Genomic DNA, 18,903 nt, shown 5'->3' on the forward strand with positions numbered 1-18,903 from the left:
AAAACGGAGCGGGTTCTCAGGCTAAAACCTGGCGGGTGCGGGCGGAAGCGGGAGCGTTGTCGTCCGGAGGTGTGTGTGTGTGTGTTTTTGTGTGTGTGTGGCAGCTAAAATCCACGCCTACACTATCGAGCGTGTATGAACTGTGATTACTTTTTATATTGCTGATTGGCTATTGGCCATTTCACTCTCTGACTGAAGGCAGTCGACCAATCGCGACAGACTGTCATCGGTCCAATCAGCGTAGATTAGCTTCGCGCTAAGGAGGGGTTTGGGAACAAATGAATCACTGGACGATTCATACAGGAGTCGCTGGGATAATTAGGTAAAAATAAATGCAGATTATAAGACCATGAAAGTGTTTTTTGACCTTGCATGCATATTACACTGTTGTTGGAGACCCTTACAACCAAGATATGACCCTATTTCATGTATAATATGGGCTCTTTAAAATAAAATAAAATAAATAAAAGTAAATGATGTTTTTTTTGTGGCTCCGTGCTCATTGAGAAGTGAAAAATGACGTGCTGCTGAATACTTTACACATAGTGGACATTGTGTGAAGATCTTTTTTGTGTGTATGTAGGTGGGACAATTACAGACCCTGCAATTTCACACACAAAGCCCTGTTTTCTTAAAGACCACAGAGACATATAAACACAACATCACTGTAGAAATCCATAGCTCTTACAGACTGCAGACTAGTTAAACCCTTCTAGAATTACACCACTTTTAAAATGGTAATGTCGCCAAAGTCAGTGCCCTAGCATTCAAGCAAACTTTGAACATCTTTAGGCCCCAAAACTACATCAAATCAAACACATTGATAGTTGACTGAAGGACTAGCTCAGTGTCTTCATAAGACTGGATTTAGGGGTCACCTGACCCTGTTATGTTTCTTTGTCACAAAGAACGGATGTTGGCAGGACAGAACCGTAGTGAACATGAGGACTTTAGAAACGTTTTAAAGGTTGGACTATTTTTAACTTCACATAACATCTTAACACTTTTAGTGGGACGCTCAAAAAAACAAACATAAAAAAAAAGCATTTAAATGTGTCAGACCTTTTCTACTTTCCAGTGAGTCTCTTTGGAACATTCTCAGATGATCACTGTGTTGAATTTAAAATAGTTGCTTTCATGCAACATGAATGCTGGAAATATTCATTCATTCATTTTTCTTTGGCTTAGTCTCTATCTCAGTGGTCATCACAGGGGAATAAATCGCCAACTGTACATACATGTTTTACGCAGATGATGCTCTTCCAGCTGCAATCCAGCACTGGGAACCCAAACACACTGATTTACACACACTCATACGATACGACCAATTAAGATTGTTCAATTCATTTGTGTTGTGGGGGAAACCCACTTAAACATGGGGAGTACACGCAAACTCCACACAGAAATACGTTCTGACCCAGTCGAGACTCAAGCTGCCTTTCCCCTGCACACAACATTTTGGACACGACTGTCGGAGTATTCAGTCGCTCAGAATTTTCAGTGTTGTCGTGCATAATGGATAGGAGCTAAATTCTCTTGGTGTCCGCAATAAAGTGCAAAAAGAGCCTTTATTCTCCGTGCGTTCGCCCTGATTGAATGGATGAATGAATGTATACTAGATACTTGTAGACCGCAAAAAAATTTTAGAGGTAATGTAGAGACAACATAAAAAAATATTTTTTTTAGTACTCATTTATGAATAGAAATGTTTATTTTTAATGTAGACATATTTCTTATAAAAAATAACAAAAGAATTCTTATTTCTCATCTTACATGCACGCACCTGCTTGGGCAACAAACAACTTAAACAACTTTTTAAAAGAATTGCTATATTAGTAGTAGCTATATTAATATTTAAAAATACTGACGGTTAAAGTTATTCAGTACAAAACGTGAAAGTTCAAAACTATTGTACTCCCCATTTTTGTGCATTTAGTTGTGCTCATGCTTTCAGTGAGGAGAGCTGAAACGATTTAATCTGAATCTGCTAATCAGCCATATATTGAAAACCTTCAAAGCCGTTAGGTGTTGGAGAAATCTCTGACTGTCATTGATAAAGGACATCTTTATCTAATTCTCATTAAGTTTTGTTGTAATTGATAAAAACAATACCTGCCAACTGGCTACTAAAACTGCAATAAATGCTTGACAATATTTAGATTTACTTGCATTTGGTGCTTGATGAGTGTTCATTTTAGGCTCTGCATATGCACCACCCTCTCTGAAAATCGTCATTCAAAGCCTTGCCTTCTGAATTTACACAGACCAGATGACCAGAGACAACTTTAATACAGTGCATCATACAAATTGTCATTCACTGCTAGGAAAACTTGTAGTACAGGCAGAGCACAGGTTGTTGATATCTGCCTGCCATTCTCATTGTGTCTGCACATCATACCTGAATGCGTTGACGGTGCATCCTGTTTGTGTGAACATAGTTGGGAAAATACATTGACAGGCAGGTAGGAAAGCCCACATTACCTGTCACAGAATATATAAATACATTTAGACTTCTAACTTAATCATTGCTCTCACTATAAGAAGACTCTTTCAGCCAGCATGAACACAAAATGCAGACAATCACCTATTGCATCTTTAATCCAAGACATACTTGCTTACTCCCAGGACTATTTATATCAAAGATATTTAGCTGCACTTTGTTGATGTTTCGTAACATCAAATTTTTTACAAGGTAGGTCGTTAACCCAACGCTCAACCCCCAACCTGGAGGATCAAGACATACACACATACAGTCAATTTAGCATACCCAAGACAATATATCAGCACAAAAACACATCCAGTCAAATATTGTTTAACTATTTATTTTTTCATCAATATCATAAGATCCTTGTTATATCTCGCCACTGATTGTAAATTAAGAGCTGTTGTGGCTCTGTATTATTGTCGAAGGTGTTGTATAACCCTGAATGCCCGAGCCGGAGGCAGAGAGCAAGAATAACCTAAGAGCTGCACTAATGCTCTGTGTATGTGTTTGGCGCATAAGCTTGAATTAACTGGTATTGCCATAGTAACAGATGTCTCGTGGGTCCCGGACTGATTGTCCTAAGACAGGGATTGAATGGCCTCTGTGCACTCAGAGGACCGGTGCAGGCCGGGGGTCTCTGCAGATCCCGGGCCCTGCAGGACCTCCAACCCAGAAAAGCCCAGGAGCAACCACTTATCTAATCAAGTTGAGCTAATTATTTTTACCTACAGTTGAAGCCTGAATTATTTGCCCCCCGTTTATGCTTATTTTCTAAGGTATTTTTTAAAGATATTGTTCAGGTACAATTTGAAGGCTTAATTAGGTTAATTAGGCAAGTCATTGTATAATAATGGTTTGTTTTGTAGACAGGTGGAAAGAAATATTGCTTGAGAGGGCTAATAATATTGACAAGGGCTGCACAATATATAGTTTTAGCATCGAAATCACAATGTGAACATTCACAATAGTCACATCACAGGATGTCACGCTGTGTCTGAATTATATTTCAGAGTTTTTGTCTTGTTTCTAGTCCAAACTAGATAAAATTTCAAAATAAATACAAGACTATTTTACTTAAAACAAGTGAAACAATCTGCTAATGGGTTAAGTTGAACTTCATTTTGACCTGCTACTTCAGAAAGTGAAAACAAAATATTTTTGCTTGATTTAATAAACAATATAATACACTAATACTGAAATGGTTAAGGCATCTTACAATGACCAAAACACACACATGACACACACATTCACATACATTTTTATCATCACATGATCTCTTATAAAAAATTTTTTAATGTGCATACTTGGATTTGTTTGGTAAAAGTGTTTCATAACTTGTGCATCTTTTCTTATTGGATAAAAGTTTATCCTACTCAGATATTTAAATCATGTTCAAAATGTATGCGCATCTTGGCGTTTCCATCAACTGTTTTTATTTTTATGTGCATATCCAAATGCACATAAAGGTGGAAGGAAATGTAGCTATTGACTTCTGCTGTCTTTGTTAGTTTCAAAACCTTGGATTTCTTTACAACATATATTTAAAAAACACACAAAGAACTCCTTACAAATACTAGGGCTGTGCAATTAATTGAAAATCCGATTTCGATTTTGGCCTATAACGATTATGAAAAACCATTAATCGAGGTAAACGATTATTCCATTATTTGCCGCCCCTTTTCTAGTTGTAAACATATGTTGCTCTTAAAAGCGCAAACTAAACCGCATGCTCCTGTTTGGAGCATGCAGTTTTGCTTCTGACTGTGCGCACACACAGAAGCATTCGGGCTGCAGACGGTTGTGCTCATTCACACACTGTGACAAGCAAAGCATCTAAAGTCATCTTAATGTGAGCGCTTTAATGGTCAAATAGGTGTTAAAATGCGGCGTTTAGTGATTATTCATATTAACCCTCATTTGTGTAATAAACAAACGAGTTGAGGATCAAAAGAAACGTGAAAGCGAAACCATTAAAGTGGCAGCGCGCAATTCCTACTGCCGCCTGTTTTGATCATTATTAATTAAATAAGAAAAGAAGAAAACCCCTCGCTGCTCTGGACTGAAGGACTTTTATAGCTCAAGTGCTTTTCTTACAGTGAAAATTCTTAAAAAAAAACAGTTTGTTTCATATTTTTATTCTATTGTATTTATTTCTCTTTTCTTTGCAGGATGGAAAATAACTGTATGCAGTTCAAGTCAGAATTATTAGCTCTCCTGAATATTAGCAACTCTTTTCCCTCAATTTCTGTTTAATTGAAAGTTTTTTTTTTTTTTACACATTTCTAATAGTTTTAATAGCTCATTTCTAATAACTGATTTCTTTTATCTTTGCTCTGATGACAGCACATAATATTTGACTAGATAATTTTCAAAATACAAGCATTCAAAGGCTTAATTAGGGTAATTAGGCAAGTCATTGTATAACAGTAGTTTCTTCTGCAGACAATAAAAATATATATTGCCTAAAGGGGCTAATAATTTTAACCTTAAAATGGGTTTCAAAATATTTAAACCTGCTTTTATTTTAGCCGAAATAAAATAAATAAGACTTTCTCCAGAAGAAAAAATATTATAGGAAATACTGTTAAAAGTCCTTGCTCTGAATAACATAATTTGGGAAATATTTATTTAAAAAAAAAAATTTTAGAAGCGCTAATAATTTTGGCTTCAACTGTAATCGTGATTACAATTATGACCAAAATAATCGTGATTATGATTTTTCCCAAAATCAAGCAGCCCTAACAAATACCTTAGGAATTGTTTAACCAGAAATTGTAGTGGTTTTAAAACCTTGACTTTTCCAAACCACGGTAAACTTCAAAACCGGTTATCGTCTCATGCCTAATCATTATGTATACTGTGGAAAAAGTAAATATTGCAATAACCATTTTTTACAATATCGTGCAGCCCTAATATTGACCCTAAAATTAAAAACTGCTTTTATTCTAGCTAAAATAAAACAAATAAGATTTTCTCCAGAAGAAAAAAAAATATTATAGGGAATACTGTTGAAAAATTTCTTTCTCTGTTAATCATCATTTGGAAAATATTTCAAAGAAAATCAATCAGAACATAGCTAATCATTTTAACTTCCAACTATATGTTTTACTGCTTGGAAAAAAAAGCTGACTACTGGTTTCTTTCTTGAAAAAAAATATTCTTCAAATATTTTTTGAAATGGCTCACTCTTTTTAAAGACTTGTTTGTTGCATCTCGCTCTTTGTCTGTCTTGCTTCTCACTCAACTTCCTCTGGCCTGTTTGGATTCCCTGCACTTAACTCTGTCTCTCTTTCTCGCACACTCTCTTTCTGTCTGTCTTGCTTTCTCTCGGCCTCAGCAAGGCTCGGCAACATGCACGGATTGGATCACAGGAAATTTGACTGCACTGTGATGTCACGAGCTGTGTCGCATGCTGATTGGTGGGGGGTTTAGGGGCATGGCATTCGCTGTGGGCACAGGCAGCCGGAGATGATGGCAGGAGGGCTGGCAGAAGCTGCGTGAGACAGCGGTGATGCCTTGAGGACTTCTGCATGCTCCTCTCCTGGTTCTGCGCAAGGATTTTTTTGACTCCATGTCAGGTTTTGCTCTGACCCGGGAGGCCTGTGGTAGAATTTGTACTCATTAAGTAAAGCAGCAAAGAGGTGCGGCTGGAGTCTCACACATACACATTGATAGAGACAAACGCACGTGGATGCTTGGAGCTCAGACAGGGTGGAACGTTCAGTATGCCAAGGTCTTGTAAATTGATTGGGTTCACGACCGGTTCTTATTTGGATTCAGAATTTACAACATTTAGTCACAAACTAAACCATAGACTTTGGATTTCACATCTAGGAAGTGATGTTTGTAAGAATGAGAACTTGAAGCTTAATGCACTGGTATTTTAGTTTGGTACACGTATGCATGAGTAAATATAGTATTGTACACGTCATATTTTTTTCCTGGGAATAATATTTATAAAGGAGCTGTTGACATGGAATTGAACTGGATTTTGCTAAAAGCCCAAACAATACAAGCATAAAAATAAAACAAAACAAACAAAAAACCGCTGAAAAGTTAGTTACTGTATGTGTAACAATTGAATGACACACGGAGAAAGGACTGAACTACTGAAACACATTTAATATTTTATATAAAGGCTTTTTGGTGATGGCAGCTTAAAGACGCCTCTAAAATGGAGAATGAAGTTGCATGAAATGGTCAGGTGTAAAAATCTTGATGGTTCTGTGGGTTTCGTCTATCAAATCTGATCTTTAATTTGAATTTTCTGTTGGATTCAAGTCAAGTGATTGGCTGGGCCTTTCAACAGCTTGATTTTCTTTCTCTGAAAGCATTTCAGAGTCCCCTTGGCTGTGTTTTGGATCATTGTTTTGCTGAAATGTCCAACCTGGTTTCATCTTCATTATAGGGTATATGCCGAGCTAGTGTTTTTCCCATACTGATAAACTTCCGGTGACCTGTTAATGTGATTTTATTTTTTTTACATTCAGTTAAATAAACTTTGGCATTCATGTAGTTACTCAAGCATAAAACACGACAAAAGCCTTTTACTCACACTCGCCCGTCAGAATCGGCAGGATAGCGTAGAAGCGTCATTGAATATACTGGGGTAAAATGAATGCTCATATAATAAAGACATGGTGGGGAAAAATGTTATTTAATGCAGTGCTTCTTGTACAATCTGAGACCCACTTTATATCAGATATCACTCAGCCAGTGGAGATCGATGAGTTTTAAAGAAAACAGACCTTGAAAAGTTGACCGGAAGCAATTAACCCAGGTTACTGGCAAATTCAAAGTCCTATTAGCATGCTTCGGCATATACCCTATTCGTATAATGAAGATGTTGGACTGAACTGAAGCAGTGAATATTAATTCACAATGATGAAGGGCAGAGGGTTGCTGAATAACTACTGAAAGGTTTCAGCTGCTGTCTGGGATTTCACTGCCTTTCTACACCTACCTTCAATATTGTTTTCCCTGCGTCATTTAATTTTAGTATGCATAACTTCATTTATAAACTAATTAGGTTTGCTTTCTTTGTATAAATGGATTTCTTTGCTATCAACATCTGGTGAAAATTTTAAGTCAACATTGCCTTTAGAAATATTTTCTGAGAAAATCTGACGTGTTCAGTACTTATTTTCCCCGCTAAAGTGTCGTTTTAGTCACAGAACTTCTGGTTTTGCACATCTCTATATATCTATCTTTCTTTTAACAAATTTTCATCTGTATTTAAACCTCAAAATAGATTTTTTTTTGTTTACAGTGCTTCACGGAACTAAATGGAGTTTTCACTAGATCACAAATTTTATGTCACTTTTATGCAAACCCGAAATACAAATATCTGATCTTTGTTATATGGCCTAAAACAGATACAAACAAACAAACAAACAAGAAAGAATCATTGCATATTAACATTGCATAATGTAACAATGTATCTTACAAGGTAACACAATGTAATTTGCTCTCACTTGAATTGTCTCCGCACATTTAGTGCTTGAGTTTGAGGGCATTGGATCTGGAAAGACCTTTAATTTTAAGTTTTTAAACATTTGATGGTGTGGGAACTCCAAATTCAAGTCAGATTTCAATATTCATGTCAAATTGAATTATTGAATTGAATGAATTATTATTGCTTATATTTTACAGTCTTACAGATTAAAGTTTAAAAAGGGCAATATGTAATGACATCTAAATTTTCAACATCAGCAAAGCACTCAAAACGTTATAATATGCTGATTTAATGCTTGAGAAAGTCTTGTTTTTATTCATTTAGATTTAAAAAAAAATGTTTTATTTGTGTGGAAACCAATGATAAAAAAAAAGAAATCTTAGTGCTTTAAATGTTACTTTTCTGAACATTTCTGTTATTTGTGTTAATGTTACTCTCTTAATTGCCTGGAGCAGTCAATCAAATGGCACAGCAAAGTCCAATTTTAGTGAGTGGATAGCGTCAAGAATTGCACATTCTATGATAGATGGTAGCACCGGAAGCTTCCTCTCTGCCGTTAGCTTCTCTGGATTTAGCATCTACTTCCCCAGGTACCGTTAATTTGTCTGGTTTGTGTCATTTTAATTGGTTTCTTGGAACATTAAGATGTATCTGAGTGTAAAAATGGAATCAGTCTGTCAAAAATTGTAGAGTTAAAGAAGTGAATTTAAGTCAGTCTTTTTTGCGGAGCTCCATTTTGCGTCCACTCAGCACTGTGCCATAACCAGAAGAAATTTAGCAACTTTTCGACATTAAACTCTAAGAAGCTGAAAAAAATCTTCATAGAAATTATATTTGCCCACTATTATAAATATCTACTTATTTGGTGTTCTGTGTTTGTGTTCACCTTTTGTTAACTGGAGTAGACCCTCTGTGTGTATATTGTGACATTAAATAGATCTCTGCGCTACAGACGGTGTGTCTGCAGACTAACCAGCATACAAATCCCAACAACAACAGACAGGAAGGAACTGCCTCCCAGACTTTCCAAGACAACATTAAGTCATTGAGACGTAGCAAAGTCACTTTGTGTCTCTTTGCAGCCAGCGGTTCTGTAGACTGAGCTTATTTGAACAGCACGTTTGTGGCCAGTGCTGTGTTCACTCTAGGCCTGACGGTATAAAGTGACAAGTGATAAAAGCTATCCATTACATGTAAATCTACTGTAGGTTTCATCTTAATCTGCCATTGTATGATTGCTTGTATGTGATGTAATTTGGGCAGCCCATTCATCCTAAAAATATCATTGATTAAACATGAATATATATTTTAATAGGGTTGTATTGAATGAATAATAATATTGTTGTTAAGTTTTGATATCTGGCACAAACTTCCTTTTTTTCACCCCCAAAAAATTAAAAAATTACTATTCACTTCAGTTTTCACTTTAAATTAAAGCTAACTAACATTGTTGTGTGAGTAAAATCCAATCACTTATTTCTACTCATGCAAATTATGATTGTGGCAGATCAATTAATATCAATTAATAAAGTCTCTTAATTAAGGATTCTTGCACAATGCTGTTTATAGCTCAAAATATTTACCTCCAGTGCATGCATCATTTGCAAACATTCATTGTTTTAATCTGCGTTGATGTAATGTCAGCTAGCAGAAGCAGTATTTTTAATGTCTCCTCACATCAAAGGTGTTAACCCTTGGCATGCCCTGATGTTTGTGTTAAAAAATATATATATAAATAAATATATTAAAGGCCACAGTCTGGTGACATTGTGCTTAGCAAACTGTGCTACAATAATACCCAAGCAATAGGTATGTATGCTATTGTAAGTTTAAGGAAAATTATGGATGTGTATAATACAAAATAATGCTAAAATGCTGATTGTAAAATACTCATAGTGAATATGTATCTATGCAGCTTTTGATAAGCAATTGATAATAGTTACAGGTAGGGATGCTCTGATCAGGATTTTTGCAGCTGATATCGAGTACCGATTTCTCATCATTGTGATCAGTCGATACAAAGTACCGATTTTTCATCATTGTAATCAGCCAATACAAGTACCGATTTCTCATCATTGTGATCAGTCGATACAAACTACCGATTTCTCATCATTGTGATCAGCTGATACAGAGTACAGATTTCTCATCATTGTGATCAGTCGATACAAAGTACCGATTTCTCATCATCGTATTCAGCGGATACAAGTACCGATTTTTCATTATTGTGTTCAGCCGATACAAGTACCGATTTCTCATCATTGTGTTCAGCTGATACAAAGTACAGATTTCTCATCATTGTGATCAGCCGATACAAACTACTGATTTCTCACCATTGTAATCAGCTGATACCGAGTACAGATTTCTCATCATTGTGATCAGTCGATACAAAGTACCGATTTCTCATCATTGTAATCAGCCAATACAAGTACCGATTTCTCATCATTGTGATCAGTCGATACAAAGTACCGATTTCTCATCATTGTAATCAGCGGATACAAGTACCGATTTCTCATTATTGTGTTCAGCCGATACAAGTACCGATTTCTCATCATTGTAATCAGCTGATACCAAGTACCGATTTCTCATTATTGTAATCAGCCGATACCGAGTACTGATTTCTCATCATTGTAATCAGCTGATACCGAGTATAAATTTCTCATCATTGTAATCAGCCAATACAAAGTAACAATTTCTCATTGTGTTCAGCTGATACAAAGTACCGATTTCTCATCATTGTGATCAGCCGATACAGTACCAATTTCTCATCATTGTGATCAGCCGATACAAACTACTGATTTCTCACCATTGTAATACGCTGATACCGAGTACCGATTTCTCATCAATGTGATCAGCCGATACAAAGTACCGATTTTGATGCTTCAAGCTTATATAACTTTGCCATTACATAAGTACATTTTTCCTCTATATATGAGATCCCCCCTCACCTAAGAGAATGAATTAATGATGTTGCATACATGTAATGGTCACTAGCAGCTTTACAAAAGTATAATAGATAAAACAGATATGGTAAGAAAAATTACTGACAATTAGGGGTGTAACGAGACACTCAGCTCACGATACAATGTGTATCACGATATAATGTTCACGGTTCGATATGTATCACGATATTTGGAATAAAAATAAAAAATTAAACTGAAATGCAAATTTTATTTTAAATAATTTAATTACCAAGTAAACTGTTTTTTATGTATTTCTTTTGTTTCAACTTGTTAAACTGAACCTTCTTTAAGAAAATAAATTAAACAGGACTGTCTCTGAAAAAAAACAATTTAAAAACTTCTGATAAAATATTATTGAAATGATTCAATTCAATTGAATTGTAAACAGTAAGAAAGAGCTTAAGGCTTTGCTTAAAAAAAAAAAAATAACTTGCGTTTTTTGTGTGTGCAAAAAAAAAAAAAAGTCTACATTTCCAGGTAATCAGCAGTTCTATGAAATAATCCTGAACTGATGTGTATCTGTCTGAGAGGTTTTTATGGATGGCTGTCTTCATTTTGGGCATGATAAGTGACAGGGTGGCCGTCTTTTCATTACACAGGACAGTCGTGGCTCTTTTCAGCAGTTTAGGCTGGTTTACTATTTCTTCCGCGTCGCTGATGTCGGCGCTGTCCATGTCATGTTGACGTGCATTTTTTTTTACCTCTTTACTCAAAAGAGTTCATGCTCGTCGTAATCATAACTCTAAAATGTGACTAAATACCTGTTAGTCACAACCTGCAGGTTCTGTTCACTGAAGCAGACGCGCTCGTGCGCGTGTCTATCATAGTCCGCCCTCTGTAGTAACAGCTCACGGTCAGCTCACGTCATGTGTGATTTTGCGGCCGCCAATACATCATTATATGACAGAATGATATTTTAAGTTGAATTGTACCTTATAAATACAGTATGTGACTCTTTCAACACCATTAGGAGGTATTCATGTCGCTGTGCAAAGTATGTAAATCACTGTGAAGACTTTAAAACTTAGGCTATGTTTGACCCAGTATGCGTGTCAAAAAGCGGACGAGTCTAAAGCAATGACTGTACAGTACAACCGAAATGTTGAAAGACGTCTGATTTTGAGAGGATGGGCCATCCTCTATTTCAACTCCACTCATCTTGGTCTGCTAACATTACTGCTGCTGCAATCTGAACTCACGTGCGACAGCAGGTGGAACGTAGCTCACGTGCAAACAGCTCAACTAATAAGAGAAAATGGACGTCATATCGTAATGACATCGTCATAACGCCACAATGCATATTGTGACATTTTTGCATCGCAATAAATCGTACAATGATACATCGTTACACCCCTACTGACAATGCAATTTGGAAACATTGCTCACGTGCCACGGATTTGATAAGAAATTGACTTTAATGTGTGATCTGTGACTAAAAAGTCACCATGAACAAATATTTTCTCAATTGACATGAGCAGCGGCTTGGACCCAGAAACTAGAGCTGCACAAAATATCGTTTCAGCATCAAGATTGCAATGTGTGCCTCCACAATAGTCACATCGCATAGACATGCATTGTTGAGTTGGGATTATATTTAAGCAAGAGTCACAGTTCAAAACAAAAGATTTCTGAAATTGTTGCAGAGTTTACCAATAATGGAGTGAAATTGTATCATTTGCATGTTTTTAAGGCCTGAGAGAGTAAGGCACAAGACATTTTACCAATTGAAGTTTTACTCAAGAATAATTGTATTGAATCATTTATACACCACTAACTTTACAGCATATTTTGAACATTTACAAATCCTAACCTAACATTAAGCCAAATAGATTTAATAGTCAAAAATATTTTTAACCAAATATTTGATCTCTCTATAATATAATAAACATAAGTGTTAAAGAGACTCTCAAACAATGATGCTACAAAGTTCTTTCAATGGTAAAGTGTGAACACTGAACAATCAAAACAAACTTGTATACAGTAAATACAGTAAACCTCAAAAGAAATTGTGAAAATCAAATCTGAGCTTTCAATTAAAGGAACTAACCATCATTATTTAAATACATACTGTAACAGGGCTGCTCGATTTTGGGAAAAATCATAATCACGATTATTTTGATCATAATTGTAATCACGATAATTCAAAACAATTATTAGTTAACGTCTAAATAATTAGCACTCCTGAGAATTTTTTAAAATAAATATTTCCCGAATTATGTTTAACAGAGCAAGGAATTTTAACAGTATTTCCTCAAATTTTTCCTCAAATTCTTAATTTTTTTCTTCTAGAGAAAGGCTTATTTGTTTTATTTCGGCTAGAATAAAAGCAGGTTTAAATATTTTGAAACCCATTTTAAGGTCAATATTATTAGCCCCCTTAGGCAATATATTTTTGATTGTCTGCAGAAGAAACTACTGTTATACAATGAACTCAATTAAGCCTTTGAATCGCACTTTGAATCTGAATGCTTGTATATTGAAAAATATCTAGTAAAATATTATGTACTGTCGTCATAGCAAAGATAAAATAAATCATTTATTGGAAATGAGTTATTAAAACTATTATGTTTAGAAATAAGTTGAAAAAAAATCTTCTTTCCATTAAACAGAAATTGTGGGGGAAAGGGTTGCTAATATTCAGGAGAGCTAATAATTCTGACTTTAACTGCATACAGTTATTTTCCATCCTGCAAAGGAACAAGAAGTAAATATAATATAATAAAATATAAAAACTGACTGTGCTTTAAGCATCTTCATCGTTAGAAAAACTTTTTGTTTTGTTTGATTAATAATGATGAAAACAGGCGGCAGCAGGAATTGCGCGCTGTCACTTTAGTTTTCTCTTTCATGTGTCTTTTGATTCTCAACGTGTTTGTTTATTACACAAATGAGGGTGAATATGAATAATCACTAAACACTGCGTTTTGACACATATTTGACCATTAAAGCGCTCACATTAATGACTTAAGATGTGTGCGCTCTGCTCGTCTCAGTGTGCGAATGAGACTAAATGCTGACCGCATGCTTCTAACTGTGTTTTTTCGTGCCGCAAACACACAGAATCACGCGGTCTTTCACGCTTTTAAGAGCGTAAGGTATATGATGCGTAAGGTATATGATGCAATAATCGTTTATCTCGATTAAAGGTTTTTCATAATTGTTAGAAGCCAAAATCGAAATCGGATTTTTGATTAATTGCACAGCCCTACTGTAACATTACAAATAGTGAAGTTGCATGACTAAATGACCTCTATGCTGAAAAAAATCTTTCAGATGGGCAGTTAGTGGCTGGTGGTATGCACAAGAAAAGAAACCAATAAGCCCCCCTGGCGACATCCTTACATTGAAGAATGAGTGTTGTTGAACAGTTTTAAGGCAACTTTGATGAAAGGTTTTGATCCACTTCAAATGTTGACTACTTTATGCAGTGTGTTTTACATTTGATCTTTTAATTTCTGTACCTCAATGCTGTTATCCTTCCCACAAAGCAATAGAGCACCATCTAATTTGTATCTCTGTTCTATTGTATTAATTTATGCTTGCAATTAATTTATTATATTTTATTTACTGTCCATTGATGTAAAACTATGAATTCTTCTCAAATACAGTTATTTAAATCATATTCATATCTTAATATACAGTCAAGCCTGCAATAATTCACACACCTGGCCAATTATTCAACTTTAGTCAACAAACGTTTTATTCATTTGACCAGAAATGACACAGGCTTCTCCCAAAAGACAATAACACGATGTACATCATTGTGGAAAAAGTGTTTATTTCTCAGCTTTTATTTACATTTGAACAAAATATTTAAGTATATTGTGGAAAAACAAAATATCATCATATTCAGCCCTAATTGTTGGTGTAAATCTTTAATGTCATCATTATCATAATTTACCATATCTCTACACCAACTGTCTTACAAAGTGGCAAACATTAAAAAATGAGGTGATGTATTCCTCAACTCAACTTTTGTAAATCTCCTCCTTCTGTCCTGAATTTTAACACTTGCTTTTGCCTTTTATTATCTCAGTAAAATCCTGAAATTGATGTATTAGTAAACAGGCTTCTCTCTGAAACAGGAACTGTGGGCTCACATGGCTGCGCTACTAAACACAGAGTTTCCAAATGTGTTTTTGCCAGACTTGGTTTTCTAGCCCCCCCTCCTCTCCCCTTCAAACCAAAACCATGGGATTACTGTGGCAGTGTGTGTGTGTGTGTGTGTGTGTGTGTGTTTGTTATGCTGTCTGCTGTACGCGGGGTGTAATCTGCCAGAGGTCTTGGCGTGCACAGGGTTAAGACCAGGCACCCCACCAAGCCTGAGGCCTGCGGGGGACGTCCCACAGAGCTGTAAGCCTGCACAGAACCCACACGCCCTGGAGCAAGGCCAAAAGCACACGCACACTACACAGACACACAAATACGGTGGGGAAGGAGGGTTGACACACAAGAAGAACGAACTGAACGCACTGGTTGGAGGGCCAATGACACGAAACATTGCTATGATTTACAAGTAAATAAAGGGTCGAAATTATAAATCGTGTCATTGTCAAGTTGAAAGTACAAAAAATTCGGTAAACTTTAAATGCATGTGGGAGTGCACATCTTAATTAATAAACAAAAACATCTATCATATATGGTGTCATGGCTTTGGTATCAAAAAATGTCATTATAATGGAAGTCAATGGGTCAAAAACAGCCAAGAACATAACGAAAGTGTAGTCGATTTGCCCAGAATGGATTGTTACATTTTCACAGCATTTTCTCAAAATATGTGTCAGTAAGTTGTCACAAAAAATAATTTCATTTGCTGAAGCACAGAGGAAGTTATGGCCAAATTAACACTCAGAATCACCCCAGAGTGGAGGAAAACATCCCCAACAGCACACAAGGGTTAAGGTGTCATTTACACTAGTGCATTCTCTTTTAAAAAGCACATGGTTATGATTGTTCCTGGTATCCAAACTACTTCGGCATCTTTGACCTTCGAAAACGGTGCATTTTGAAAATGATAAAGACACCTTGATTCGTCAATTGACCAGTTACATTAGAGGTAGACTGCAATCATACTGTAGATGCTATCAAAATATGCACATGCCCACGGAGCGTGAATGTTATAGCGTAATGTAGAGATCATTTTTCTGAACTTAAATCAAAAAGGGAAGTGGATGGGTTTCATTCTAAAAACGTTGATAATGTTGTGACACTCGATTATGAAAAAAGTCATAATCTTGATTATTTGGTCATAACTGTAATCACGGTTATCACTGGGCCATATCACCAAATTTTTCCTGCGTGTAAATAATAATTGCTGTTACATCTGTTCATTTTAAAGATCTTTCACAATTCACAATGAACAATACTGCATCAGAATGGGCCAAAAGAATAATCCAACAAACAAACAATTCTCACAATTATGGGAAAGGAATAAATACAATAGAAACTGTGCATACAAATAAAAATAAATACAAACAAACTGTGCTTTAAGCATCTTCAATGTAAGAATTGAACTTGCCTTGATTCACCAAATGATGATTTTACATGTGCATGTTCTGTTTATCTCTGAGGCTGAGCACAAGCACAAAACAGCATGATTTCCTTTTCATTTAAAAAATTAAAACTTGAAAGAATCATATACAGTTCAATAGATGAAGCTCATCTCATGCTGCAAAAGTCACATTAGATCTGCCTTTTTTCACACTAATTTCCATGTGAAACAGATTTCTGGACGAACAATTAATTTTTTTTATAATTGTTTGAGGGCGAAGCAGTAGCGCAGTAGGTAGTGCTGTCGCCTCACAGCAAGAAGGTCACTGGTTCGATTCTCGGCTTGGTTGGCGTGTCTGTGTGGAGTTTGCATGTTCTCCTTGCGTTCGCGTGGGTTTCCTCCGGGTGCTCTGTTTTCCCCAAAGTCCAAAGACATGCGGTACAGGTGAATTGGGTAGGCTAAATTGTCCGTAGTGTATGAGTGTGAGTGTGATTGTGTGTGTGGATGTTCCCCAGAGATGGGTTGCGCCTGGAAGGGCATCCGCTGTGTAAAAACTTGCAGGATAAGTTGGCGGTTCATTCCGCTGTGGCGACCCCAGATTAATAAAGGGACTAAGCCGACAAGAAAATGAATTAATGAATAATTGTTTGAGATCAAAATTCAAATTCGATCTCCAAAGTAAACTTCAACAAATATTTCTTAAGCTAGTTATACAGTCTTTTTTAAAATCTAAAGTCCGTTGCATCACTGGTTGTGTCAGGTTTTTTTTTTTTTTTTTTTTAGAAAACAAATCTTTAGTTTTTTTTTTCTTTATTATGTTTAACAATATTAGTTGGACAGTTTTTTTATTTAAATTGAAACTAAACAAGCAAACTACTTGTAAACAAATACAATACCAAGGTTATTCATTTCCAGATTTGAATAAGAAAGTTTCAATTCGAAACGTGACGCTAACTTTTATTCCACTATTAAAAATCTGCTATTAAGTGTTGTGCATTTCAGTTGTATTATGGATGCATTTTCTAAAGAAAATCAGCATTTTGTTGATCTTGTTTGAGATTAATGATCTATTTTGCTCGTGACACTCCTAATACTGGTGTTGTTTGTTGTCAGTCAAAAGTGGACACTGAAGGTTGTCTATGAGGTTGAGTTACAAACTCCATAGCATTTCGCAGTGTCATGGCATTTGTTTTCAAGCGTTGTCATTGGGGAACTTGCCAAAACGCTGAGGCGCTCCTGTCATGTAGCCGGCTGAGAATACTGTGTTTAGTCTCTGAAACAGTCCGGTAAGCTTCAGCAGGTGTGGGAGCCTGACAGGAGTTGTTGCCTGTCGCTGACAGACTGGAGGTGTGCAAACACTAACGCTTGTTTCTTTCTCTCCTCACAGATTATGTTTATTTCGAAAACTCCTCCAGTAACCCACTGCTGATCAGGCGAATAGAGGAACTCAACAAGGTGAGTAACAAACAAATCTCTGTGGTGCTAAAAGCCTAACACTACAAGACTGAAGCTTTTTACCCTTTAATACTTTAAGGGACAGATTTACTAACAGCGTGCTCCTGAGCAAAACCTCTTTTGGTGTTTAAAAACTGCCGTTAGGATTTACTAATGACAAACATTTGCAATGAAAAGAGTCTGACGGTTTGTGTTCAATTTTAGGAGTTTCCTTTTCTGACATGCAACTTATGATGAGTATGTAAATGAAGTTTATCAAGGCTCAATTTTGCGAAGTACGATGCGATCAGAAATTAACATCTATGTTGATCCTGGAACATCATTTTTGTTGGAAAATGTAATCCACACCAATTCCCTACCCATAAACCTGACCATAACTGTAATTTATTCCCCAAATCAGAGGAGATTCATAGTTGGATAACAATCATGTAGAAGTGCATAAACACAACTGTAAGCCTAAATAGCATAAACGGTAAACATATTGCTTGATTCTGATTGGCTGATTGGAATGTGGTTTCAGGATCAACATAGATGTTAATCCAGGAACTTGCCTTGCTTGGTGAAATCAGTATGGCAGTTACCAAGTCAGTCAGTTACTGTTTGTGCTATTGATTATTATTATAAAAAAGTCAAATGCAATTGTGAAAAAATGTTGACTTTTTTTATACAATGATAGGAAGTAAATTACAAAATGTGCTAAAAAGCTATCATAAATAGGTCTGCAGGACCCTGCTTTAAAATAACAAAACCTAAAATATATTGTAAAAATACCAGCTTTTAAAATACAAAACAATGAAAGCAATGTAAACTGAAAACGACAACAATGACAAAAACTTGGAAAGTTAAGATAAATGCTAAAATAGGCCCAATCCCAATTCTAGTTTTGTACTCTTACCCTTACCCCTTGGCTCTTGATACATAGTAGCCGCATTTCCACTATCGGGCCAGTGCGAGCCAGGGCTTTAATCGGGCCGGGCCGGGCCAATAGCCCGGTAGGTTGAGAAATGAGGCCGAAATCATGTCGCGTTTCCACTGACGAGCTAATAGCTCACAGCGC

General features: G+C 36.1%; 1 protein-coding gene across 2 annotated transcripts in view; it reads left to right on the top strand.

Annotated features, from left to right (window-relative positions):
- mta1 (metastasis associated 1) overlaps positions 1-18,903 on the top strand; it is a 107,874-nt gene that overhangs the window by 16,784 nt on the left and 72,187 nt on the right. For both annotated transcript variants that reach the window (XM_005158860.5, XM_001333237.8), the window contains exon 2: positions 17,779-17,846. In XM_005158860.5, the coding sequence (XP_005158917.1) occupies positions 17,779-17,846 (68 nt within the window). The remainder of the gene's footprint in view (positions 1-17,778; positions 17,847-18,903) is intronic.

Source organism: Danio rerio, chromosome 17 (assembly GCF_049306965.1).
Source record: "Danio rerio strain Tuebingen ecotype United States chromosome 17, GRCz12tu, whole genome shotgun sequence".
NCBI classification, from domain to species: Eukaryota; Metazoa; Chordata; class Actinopteri; order Cypriniformes; family Danionidae; genus Danio; species Danio rerio.